This window comes from Engraulis encrasicolus, chromosome 1 (genome assembly GCF_034702125.1).
Source record: "Engraulis encrasicolus isolate BLACKSEA-1 chromosome 1, IST_EnEncr_1.0, whole genome shotgun sequence".
Classification (NCBI taxonomy): Eukaryota; Metazoa; Chordata; class Actinopteri; order Clupeiformes; family Engraulidae; genus Engraulis; species Engraulis encrasicolus.
Window position 1 is genome coordinate 36000119 of NC_085857.1, and position 12442 is coordinate 36012560.

Below are 12442 nucleotides of genomic sequence, written 5' to 3' on the forward strand. Positions count from 1 at the left end.
TGAGCCGGTGTGCTGTAGACGTACCCACGGAACCGAGAGAGAGGAGATAAGCATATAGTATATAAAGGGTCTGATCCAGGGTCTGATCCCAGTTGGGTTCAGTTTGGGAAAGTCCTCTGGGACGCACTACCTACTGTTCTCTGGGCGACGCGGCTCTCCGTGTTCCGGTGGCCTCCTGCAGTGCATCCACATCAATGTACTGTACTGAGTGTATTATTTTATTTAAGTGTAGGCTACATCTCTTTGTGCAAGCTGAGCGAATAAAGTCTTCATCAACAACGAGTAGAACGGTTTTGGGCAGCATTTCTCTCTGATCTGGTCTACCTCAATCTGACTGTGCCTGGGGGCTGACTTCTCCCAAGAAGAAATCCACGACAAACGTAAAGGGAAATTAAAAAGTATAAACTCCATTACAAACATACATTAGCACCTCAATTTACACATTGTATGCAGTTATCAGTTCTACTGTTAGTACAGTAGGCTATAGGCCTACTGTGTCGAATTTTAGAGAGCACTGAATCAGCATAAACACTTTGTGGTGTTGTGTTTATGTTGCTATATTGTCCTGTCCTCAGAAACCATTAGCATCTGATACCTCTTCAAACACCTGAGCAGAACGCTGGGGACCCAGCACAGCTGACAACACCTGAGTCGCCTGCTGAACCGCCGCCTTTGTCACCTGCCGTGACACCTCCGGCTGCAGCAGCAGGGACCCCCTCTCTCAGAAAAAAAAATATGTTACAGTGTGTAAGACTATTCTGTAACACTTTATAGTAAGTGGTGCATTAAAAATATATAAAAATGTAGTAAATACTGAACTAATGATGGACAAAACCTTAACAGATTTTTGTGGGGAATGTTATGTTGATATTTAATAGTTAAGTTTTTTTTTTAAATCAAACATTTACCTTTTTTTTGTAAGTGAATGAAAAAATACTTTATTCAAAGGTTTGTAAAATCTAAATCATATCACGCCTGCCTGTGCCATGCCCCTGGTGTTAACTTCAGGCAGGAGACACACGAGAGGAACATGCCGGAAAGCAGCAAAGGAACCTGTGGAGAGAAAGCATAAGGGGAAACTTATTTACAACATAAATCACAGTTAATTAACACTTTAATATAACACCTCCATGACTGAGGTACCCTGAGCATGGTACGGTTTCGTCTCACTGCTCCCTTGGGGCGCCATAAAGTGCAATTTCGATGTGTGCAGTGTGCAGTGAACACTTGTGTGATGTGGAGTGCTGTGTAACATTGACATTGACAGTGACAATGACATTGGAAGTTGGAGTTTCCCAGGTGGGCTTTCAAACTGGCTGGTAATAATTCTACTTTGTAGTCTCACTAGCTATTTTGGCAGGGAGGCTTTTTTATTGTCGGGTATGTCATATTACAGCAGTTGATATTCTTTTTTTTGTATTTAAGTTAAAGGAAAATGATACTCAGGTATTTGTCTTATTTGTTATCTTATAATATAGGAAGCAATGTGCTATTTTAATGGATCACCATGCACTTCAGAGCACCACAGTTAAAAAAAAAAAAACAAAAAAAAAACAATGGCTTGTTGGATGGGGAAATCCCACGCTGCTTTGCACAATCATTCTGTTCTGAAAGACAGCATGGATTCTGCCCTCAGTGAGGGTACCAGTCAGATCATGGTCTCTGTCTCTCCAATCAGAGCAGGGAGGCGTGGAATGGTGATGATTGCAGTTTGATTGAATAGATACAGCTGAATCTGTTGGCTACACATGCCAAATGATACACATTCGTGACGCCCAATAAACAGCAGTCATCAATCATAAACCACACACCCCCTACGGGATTTACAGAGGTCAGGTATCCAGACCATATCTCACTTCTGATGAGGTCTGGAGATAACCAGGCAAATGGCTTGTAGAAAAGCTGAAGGAATCAAGAAAACTAGCTAAAGTGACGGATGACCAAAAATGTTAATGTCAAGCCCTGACTATGATTATTTTTTCATAATGCAAAATAACACAATACACCCCCCCTTCTCTCTCTCTTTCTCTCTATCTCTATCTCTCACACACACACACACACACACACACACACACACACACACACACACACACACACACACACACACACACACACACCAGGCTTGTACGAAATTCCGAATTGAATGAATTTGAATTCAAAGTAATGCCATAATATGAACACTTGGTGGTGGTGTTCTATGTACTCTCACAGAGCCGTATATAGAGAGAGTCTGGCCAACTATGGGTTCGAACGTTCAAGCTATCCCGCTATTTTGATTGGTTCTGGGCTGGTCACATGTTTTATGGACGCCATTTTTGTTCCCCACGCTACCATTAATGACCATTATCAGATATAAAAAAAAATGCTTCACTATAGTATTATTACATTATTATTATGACAAAGTGTTGTGCATATGGATGTAGTGCAGGGCCGGGTCAGGAGAAACAAACAGCATCGTTTAACCCTTGACAGAAACGGAGGATTTGGGACATACACGGATATATAAACTCCCCTTTATGGAATATAAAGGTCAGAATTGATAACCGGAAAGCAGCAGATTTATCCGTGTTGTGTGAGGTAAATGTATTTTTTCCCCTTCGACTTTTGTTAACAATTACTTTTGAAAGAAATAGTCATGATAATGACATGCTCTCAAAAACTCCTGTCCGCACTTTGAAAACGAATGAAGATAGGTTTCTGTCATAACTTGAAATTAGCTTGTCAAATCTTAATTGCCACCTGTAATTATGCTATACTGTGAAAACATAACTTTGCCCACCAAGTTATTATTTCTGTCGCGCTAATAAGGTCCTTTCCCCCTGCGATTTAAACTCATGTCCAGTCTCATACTATGAAAATCCAGACTCAATCTACGAGCATCCAGACTCATCCTACAGTTCTACTGTCTGCAATCGCGATTATGCACTGCTGAGCACATTGTTATTTTTAAACTACTAAATCTCGACACAACGTGAAACTTTGGCGCAAGTATCACCAGGGTCCCTGTACATGAACTTGACCATTGATGTGAATATTATTTCTGTACATTACTTAAATATAAACTTTGACTTTGGCCCTACCTAGGCAACAACAACACGCAAGTAACGCTTGAATGCACTGCTGAGCACATCAAAACTATGCTGACAAAACCCTCTTGTAGGCAAACCCCTTCTATACGAACAAACATGTTAACGTTTGTTTTCATATGTTGGGATCTTGGTAATACTACAACCGAAGTTTGATGATATATTACGCCGTATTTGTATTTTAAATCCAGCGATTTTTACGGCATGCTGCCCATAGGATTACATTCTACACTGTAGAATCCTGGCCGTGGGGAGCGAAAATGGCGTCCATGATTCGAGTTGGCCAGCCTCTCTCTATATACGGCTCTGTACTCTCAATGGGTGGTGTAGCTTAAATTCAAAGAAATTCAAGGTAATGACACCACCTAGTGTTCGTATTATGGCATTACTTTGAATTCAAATTGATTCAATTCAGAATTTCTTACAAGCCTGACACACACACACACACACACACACACGAGCACAACACACACACACCTCTTGAGGGTCCTCCTCTTCCTTAACCTCATTCCCAGCGTCCTCAGGAAGTTCCCAAGGTGACTGGTCCTTGGAAACACCTCCTCCTCCTCCTCCTCCTCCTCCTCCTCCTCATGCTGCAGTCTCTGCTGTAGGTACAACTGGTGCCTCGTGCATTTTTCCATCTCCTGCATCAATCACACAAGGGAGTAAGATTGGTTTAGAAGCTGCCATTTTGGTTCAAAAGTGGCAGAATGTTTTGGAAAGAACAGTCAGAGCTTGGCCTTGATTTAGGCAATAAGTGGGGAGGAAAATGTAAGGTCCCGTGTTTCACAGTTAAAAAAAAAAAAAAAAGTGTAGTGTTTAGTCTTTGATTTAACACCTTCTAGATTCCATTTGGTCCCAGAGTACTCTCGAGTCAGTGGTGGGGAATCTATGTCTCGAGGGCCGTTTAAGGTCCTTGAGGCCGTTTTATCCGGCCCCTGGTATAGTTTTAAATGCAGCGTCACATCAAATAAGACATATTTTATAAAGGAATCTTAGAAATTACATTTGCAATGCAATTAAGTTATATTTCAGGCGACCTAGAGAGGGTGGGGTTTGATTTAAAGGTTTTTGCCTTCAATACAGGCCTAAAGTGCAGGGGGAAATCCTGGTGTGTGTTCATAGTACTTGGAGGACTTTTACTAACCTGGTTCTCATGTCACAAAGTTGGACGGAAATGCACGAGGGGAACCAGGCTAGACTTTTCCACGCCTTGGAGGAATTTAAGTAGCCTGGTTCTCACCAGAATAAATGCTTTGTCTATTTTCTGGCTGAAGCCATCACATGCTCTATGGCTGTGTACTAGAAGGTAGTGTGTGTAGCTCTGCTCAACCAGGGGACATCGGAGGTACACACACACACACACACCATCTGGTGAGAACCAGGCTAGAATTTAAGTGGCCCATCGAATGAAAAAGGTTCCCTACCCCTACTCTAAGTGTTGACTTAACACTGCACTGTTTAACTCACCACTTTAGATTTTCTTTTACTTAAGACATGTAAACGTTTTATCTTTTACCTGACATGTTTCGACAGTATTACTGTTGTCATCAGAGGGTCCCTGGAAGTAATACCATCAAAACATGTCAAGTAAAAGATAAAACTTTTACATGTCTTAAATAAAAGTACATCTAAATTGTTGAGTTAAACAGTTAGACATAATGAACGTAATACATACATACATTAACCCTCCTGTTATCCTTGGGGTCTATTTGACCCCTTTCAATGTTTAACACCTGAAAAATACATGAAGTACATATTTCTTCTGCCTCATCTTTGATGACTTTTCCTAAATAGATGGAATGAATGTGAAAAAAGTGAAATTTCAGCAAAAATGTTTTCCCTAAGTGCTGTACACATTTAGGTTACATCCGTGTTCCTTGGGGTCAATTTGACCCCAATTGTTTCAAGTGTATAAAACATAAATGGAACATTCATATTTTGCAAATAAATGTTAAAATCTGTTTAGATAATGTGAAATACATGAAAATAAGCTATTCAGCCATGTTTTTTCTGAACATTTTGCTTTTGTTTGTAATTCACAGCAACATTTTGGACATTGGTGGCAAATACAGCATTGACATTTTGACAAAATACACCAACTGAACCTTGTTGTACCCAAAGCACCATCATGGCACCCACCGCAGCAACACCCCCCCCCATTCCTGTACCCTGGGAGCTACTTTTGCACCCTCCCACTACACACAAACATTAGTATAAGAAGGGTCACATATAGTCAGCATTGCTGTGCATGCTGTTCTGTGTCCAGCATACATAATTATAAGTGATGGTATATTTGAAGAGAAGCTTTATGATTGTGATCCAAATATTGACTGTTCTGATGGTGACAAGCCATTGTACTTCTTTAGATGGAGACAATCTCAAGGTTGTTTGCTATGTTGAGAGATATAATGGAGCTATTCTTCTCCTCATTTCAGTATTGTGTTCCAAATTGACATCTTTGTCTGCAGCCTTGGTTATAAACTGGTGCTACCTGACATAGAGATGGCAGGAAAAGCAACAGCTGTAACTTTTGTGAAGGACATACACATTGACATCCATACCACAAGTTCTCCAGTGGGCATACATGGTGAATAGAAGTAAACATACAAGTTGCTAGCCCTGTTCCTTCAAACATTACCCCACAACCATGAGCATGTAATATGTCTTCAAGGAGCACATGCAAACCTTTTTTCCTTATATGCACACTAATTCAAGCGTAGAAACAATGTAGAAAACAATGATTTTCTATGTTGTTCCCGAAACTATTGGTTGGCAAAGTATCCATGTTCTTACCTAACTATTATACTTGTGCTATAAATACACATTCACACATAAAAAAATGACTGTTGGACTTAAAAAACCTTCTGAATGTTTGGAAATATGTCTATTTCTTTTAGGGTCACATTGACCGATATGGTAATAGATAGATAATATCCTTGATAATCAAATTTGTTTTTTCTTTTCAAATGTTATAAGTTATAGAAATTCATATTTAGGGAGTATATGGAGACATTAAAATTAAAATAATATGTGTCCATCTGTTTTTAGACCAATTAATGACATTTTATTGCTATTTTTTCTAATTTTCGCCTAGTCATGGATTAAGTTTTTTTGGTGTGTGGGCTATGTGTGGGGGTGCTAGGATATATTGAAAGGACTTTGTATGTCACCAATAGAGCAATAATACATATCTGAAACATAAACATGTGCCAAAGTGTTGTTTCATACTGATTTTGTAGACATTTAAGTGGTTGGGGTCAAATTGACCCCAAGGATCACGGATGTTCCAAAATTTGAGGGTAACAGGAGGGTTAAACTGCACTGTTGCATTTCCACTGTGTGAACAAATCAAAACGCGTGTACGGTAATCACGCGCCTCCATGCAGTGATCCGGTTGTGTAAGAAGCTCCTCCACCCGGTCCGTGCACCTACTATTCTCCTCTCTCCACCAACTCTCTCTTGCGTCTGAGGCGTAGTAGACTATGGCTGCCTCAGTCTCAAGGGCTCCCTCCCAGCACTGCGACACCCTCTTGAGTGGCAGCGGCCTGCAGGGTTGCTTTGGCACATCTGAGATCTATGAGCGCGCGTGCGCACACACACACACACACACACACAAGGAGATACACCAATGGTTCTCAACCTTTTTTTGGCCCTGGACCCCATTTTGACATCCAATATTTCTGGGGACCACCGTATACACATTTCACAACCCAAAAAAAGCATACTGTATGCCAGTGGTTCTTAACTGGAATAGTCTTAGGACCCACAAATTCCCCAGTCATTATGCTGTGACCCAATTTTTTGTCGTGCTGTCGGAATCTTCAAATAATTATCAAAATTAAATCCAATTATTTGATAATATGCATCAGCATTTGTATACTGACATACAGGATGTCTATCAACTAGTGGAGTGGAATATGAATTGTTTCACTCTCTTTCTGACATCACAGTCAATGCCACATCTTGTGACAGTCAGTGAAAGGGAGAATTCATATACATTTTACACCATAGCTCCGCGACCCACCCAGGACCCCTCCGCGACCCACTTTTGGGTCCCGACCCACCAGTTGAGAAACACTGCTGTATGCTACAGTAGCATAGGCCTACTGTATGCATTACACCTATACGGTAGATATTCATTTAAGTGTAAGATGGTATATGTTGTTTTAGTCAGAATATTAGTTATGTAAGGGTTAACGTTCGGCGAGAAGGTCGCTACCGTGGAATAGCAGCACGACAGAGAGGGGTCTTGTTCTCTCTGAAGTGCTGCTATTCCACAAAGCGACCGACTCGCCGAAAGTTAACCCGCTTATTATATGGATATACTTAAATGATTCACACATGCGGGGACATTTCTTTAGACCTATTTAATGTTAAGATTGTTGCTGCGCAAAACAAAACAGTGCCGTTGTGGAACACCGCTAGGCGACAGCTAGGTAGGCTAGCCAGGACAACAGGTGTTGTCTATCACAGCAGCTGATTAGAGTGACAAAAGACCGGACCCCCTGCGGAGTGATATGAAACATTCGCTTTAGCCACTGACTTGTATACAAGCCAGTGGCTTTAGCAGTGAACGTCTTGTTGCTATTGACAGCGGTAGCCAGGACAACGGGTGCTGTCTATCACAGCAGCTGATTAGAGTCTTGTTGAAAAGTCGCTTTAGCAGTGAAAAGTCTTGTTGCCATTGACAGCGGTCTGTTATAGACCAACCCGTCCGTTATCGAAAAATAACAGACGTCCGAACGTTGGGGACCCCCGTTGAAATGAATGGAGCATTCGACAGATGACGTCACAACCATATAATAAAATGTAATAATGGTTAATTGTCATGTTTAGTTCCCCAATTGCACAATGTACTTGCAGGTTTTATCTATTTATTCATATGCCTTTTGCACCTCAATTGAATCAGGAATGTAATGGTCACTTGTGCCATAGTTCATGAAGCACTATTTGTCACTCCACCACATCTTGTGTGCATATGCCGTATGTTTTATGTCTATGTCAGCACTGTCTCTGTATTATTTATTTTTGTCTATAGCCTATATGTACTCTTAGATTCCATGTTTTGTCTGTATCACGTGTCTTGTACCCTACTATATGTAAGGACACCCATCTTTCTTTTAAACGGCAAAAACAGTTTACCTACGGGTACTAATAAAGTAAACTGAACTGAACTAGTTAGGTCGTCTTTTCACTGGCTATCAAAATGTTCTGTACATGGTGGGGCGGTGCTCAGTACTATGAGGCTACAACGTCTGTGTCTCACCCCGTTGATGCTACGGCTCTCTCCGTACATGTCCTTGTCATCAGGGGTCCTCATGTGACGCCTGCTCTTGTCATCCTCAGGGACCTCCTTATCGTAAACACACACACACACACACACACACACACACAGACACGCACGCACACTCACACACACACACACACACACACAAATTAGGCTTGCACGTGCAATCTAGAGTATAGGCAGTATTTGATTGGATTCTCTCTTTCTCTCTCTCTCTCTCTCTCTCTCTCTCTCTCTCTCTCTCTCTCTCTCTCTCCAAAATAATATCTCACCTCAAGGAGGCTGACTGCATCTCCCAAGCACCCGTCTTCAGTCTTCACTAGAGAGGACACGCTCTCTCTCTCAACCTGGTCCCCCTCACACTGAAAACACACACACACACACCTTACTGTTTTAGCGCTATCATCTCATAAAAATACATAGGTGTTCCTGCACAGTTTGTCTCCCTTGGGGCACGAACCTGCCACCTCGTCAACTACATCAGTTCGGCAATGGGAGTCACAGTGTGAGTGCGCTGAGATAAAGGGCCGGTTCCAATAGCCCGATAGATTCTGGGCATAGGGGCATCGTCAGAGGCTAGACCCACTCGCAGGGCAGGCAAAAATAATTTTGGCCGCTGGTGGGTGAGGCTAGTTTACTAGGCTAGCTATGTATGTGACCAATGCACAATACTTGCATGCTTGCATTACCGTGAGGTAACAACTGCTGGTCCTGTAGTAGTCAGGGAGCCCCGTGTTCACACTGCTGGTCTCAATGAAACACTGCAGCTCATCATGCGTCCAGCACTGCACCACTCCATTCACTGGAGGAGGGTGATCCTTTAGCTGCAAAGCATGCACGCGCACACACGCATGCGCGCACACGCACGTACACACACACACACACACATGAACAAGGAAAGGGAGAGGAGGGCGGATGGGGGCATCAGCTTCTTACCATGGAACACTACAAAGTCAAGTTGGGTAAGTATGTGAATTTAAAACTGAGGAAAAAATAAACAAAAAATATATAACATATAACAGTGGTTATGATTTTACACAATATAGGTAGGCCTAATGATTTTAATATAGCAGGAGGAAGCAACAGCAGTTAGAAAGTCAATTGCTGATATACAATATTTTGGCTTTGTTGGGTAAATGGTATGTTGGTCATATTTCAAGTTGGATATGGTAGAAATAAAGAAGAATGTCCGCACACTGCTCCCGTGTTGCTTTTTTTATTGTTCTCAAGTTGGATATGGTGTCATCTGATCTAGGCAGGTGAGTGTATGATCTGCCCAGTGTGGGAGCTACTGTCTGTCGGGGACTTTATTTCAGTAGCGGTTCTTACCTGGGTGGGGAATCCACAGATGGGGCTGGAGAGGGAGATATCGCTGAGGGATTCTCCACTCACACTCTCCAGCTCCATAACCTACACAAATGGGCTAAAACAAATCAAGCAAACAAACAAGCAAAATAAATAGAGAAATACAAACAACTTATCATACATAGCAGCAGGGCCGCTGACAGCTTTGGCTGGGCCCAGGACAAAGTCAGTGGTGTAGTCTACGTAGAACGCGGGTATACGGAGTATACCCACTTCTAAATTTCAGGGATTTCAGTATACTCACTTAAAATTGATTGATCCATTGTTTTGAATAGCACAAATATATACAGTATACCCACTTCAAAAAATGCTCAAATATACAGTATACCCACCATGAAAAAGGAGACTACACCACTGGACAAAGTCATCTGAAAAGGTCCCCCCACCCAATACATTTAAAGGACAAGTCCAGTTTTTTGAACATTAAGGCCATTTTCTGAGTGGTCTGCAATGTTTTAGAGTCCCCCTCACCGTTTATTTCATGTTTGCTGCAGTCTCTGTTATTTGGCTGATTTGGACTTGATCTCAACCAGCTTTAGAATGGCCATCTATGAGCACCTGCAACTCTGTTCTTAAAATCACCTTAAACATTTATTTTCAAAAGTCTACAGCTCACAAAGTGGTTAGGGGTGTTCACTATCAGTCCCTAACAAGTTTCAAGGCGAAATATGGCTTCTGTCATTTTTTATTTGCCATTTTGTGAAAGAAAGTGAAAGTGAAAGTGAAACTTAATTTACAAATTGCTACATAAAACACACATAAAACACGACAGATGTCATATTTCGCTACAAAAATTGTTAAAGAACACCAGTGAATACTGCTGAACACTTGGTGAGTTGCATATTCTTGAAAACAAATGTTAAAGGTGATTTTAAGAACAGAGTTGCAGGTGCCCATAGACGGCCATTCTAAAGCTGGTTGAGATCAAATCCAAATCAGCCAAATAACAGAGACTGCAGCAAACATGAAATAAACGGCGAGGGGGACTCTAAAACATTGCAGACCACTCAGAAAATGGCCTTAATGTTAAAAAAACTGGACTTGTCCTTTAAATGTTAATGAGGACCGAAATATGGGCCGCTCTCTCCCCGGGCCCGGGACAACAGACCCCTTTGTCCCCCCGTGTCGGCTTCCCTGCATAGCAGTCTACTGTTCGTTCAAAAATTAGCAAAACTGAAAATTGATCTAGTTGGCCTACCGTCTATTTTTGTTAACTGTGTCGCCACCTGCAGGTCATCCCAGTGCCTGCCAAGTTGTAGCATACAAATCTTCCATGTTTCCCAATAATGATCTAAGCTTACTAACTTCAGTACTGAAATATAAATCAAAACCTTCTGCCAACAACTGAAAGAAAATAGGCGTTGTCTAGGATGTTGCCCAGGGGTGGGCAGGAACCGAGGGACCACTTAAAAAATATCCAAGGGCCGTAAAAGTTGTCCAATGTCCGCACTATGAACAAACAGATTTCCCCATGCATTTAAGCCTATATTGAAGGCAATCACCTTTAATAGGCCTACCCCACCTTCTCTAGGTCCCCTGGATTGAACTTAATTGTATTGCAAATGTAATAATTTCTTTCTTTAAAAAATATGTAATATTTCATGTGCAGCTGCATAACATTAAAAGTACATGTAATAAACGACCGTCGACAGGAGTTCCCCACCCGTTTTGGCTACTGCGCCATACAATTCTGCGCCATACAATAGTCCGCCACTGACATTATTTCTCCCCATAAGCAATAATAATGGGGAAATACCAAAGGTAGGCCCTGCAGCTACGTGAGTAAACTTTTTGATAAAACACAACTGATGGACTAACCTAATCAGATGGCACAAACGCGAAAAGCGCACGTGAGAGGACTCCGCGGTGCCACAATCCAGGGAGGCATGCAGACGAGCGTAATTGATTAACTCGGCAGTAATGTGCTTTAGCAACAAAAAACAACAGTAACGAAAGTTGGGTAGAGAATCTGTCGCTCTAACAGACTACAAGTGAAAGAACTAAGAACAGCAGGCTGCATCCATCGATTGGAACTTTATTAGCAGGGTCATTCTCTACCACTCTATGACGAGGTCACGACGATAAATTCTAAATTGTTCTAAATTGACGTTCTAAATTGCTGGGTATGAAAAATAGCCTATGCCTAGACTAGCCTATATTATTCTGCAGTCCAAAAATGAATAGGCCCCAGCCCCAATAGGCCTAGATGCAGTTCACTAACATAATGTTGACCTCTGACTGGCTATGGAAGTCAAGGTGGTTACTGTACATTGGCCTACAGGCTACAGGCCTACAATGTACGTGTACATTTTGCTATTTTATTTGCTACGTTATTAATTGGTTTTCATGTGAAAAATTCACAACATTGAATTGTGCAGTTTGTGTACTTTTGCACATGTTGATGCATATTTGTATTACTTGACAAACAGTTAAAAACGTGTTTATTATTTCTTTGTAGCCTATGTTTACATGTATCATTCTATGCGTTTACATGAGACACTTAAGTCCGATTTAACTGACTTTAAATCTGATTAAAACTTAATTCCACTCTAAGAATATCATGTAAACACTTAGGCTACCAAACAGGATTTAAGTTTATTCCGATTTAAACTTAAGTCCGATTAAAGTGGGTGGTTTATTCCTCTTTTAAATCCGATTAAACACGTTCCCCTGTCATGTAACCTTTTATTCAGAATTACAA

At 41.4% G+C, this 12442-nt stretch overlaps 1 protein-coding gene across 6 annotated transcripts; it reads right to left on the minus strand.

Moving 5' to 3' along the window:
* Nucleotides 1-921: 921 nt before the first annotated feature.
* LOC134464948 (uncharacterized) lies at nucleotides 922-11769 on the minus strand. 6 transcript variants are annotated; one of them, XM_063218413.1, is made up of 8 exons: nucleotides 11560-11769; nucleotides 9706-9786; nucleotides 9066-9200; nucleotides 8649-8738; nucleotides 8356-8442; nucleotides 6466-6663; nucleotides 3564-3730; nucleotides 922-1053 (listed from the first exon to the last, which is right to left on the minus strand). In XM_063218413.1, the coding sequence occupies exons 2-8, from the start codon at nucleotides 9781-9783 to the stop codon at nucleotides 1005-1007; spliced, it is 804 nt and encodes a 267-aa protein (XP_063074483.1). In that variant the 5' UTR covers nucleotides 9784-9786; nucleotides 11560-11769; the 3' UTR covers nucleotides 922-1004. The 6 variants fall into 6 exon arrangements, with proteins under 6 accessions (XP_063074483.1, XP_063074568.1, XP_063074397.1 ...); XM_063218498.1 differs by having other exon boundaries at nucleotides 8356-8439; nucleotides 9706-9799; XM_063218327.1 differs by having other exon boundaries at nucleotides 9706-9799.
* Between the last annotated feature and the right edge of the window lie 673 nt (nucleotides 11770-12442).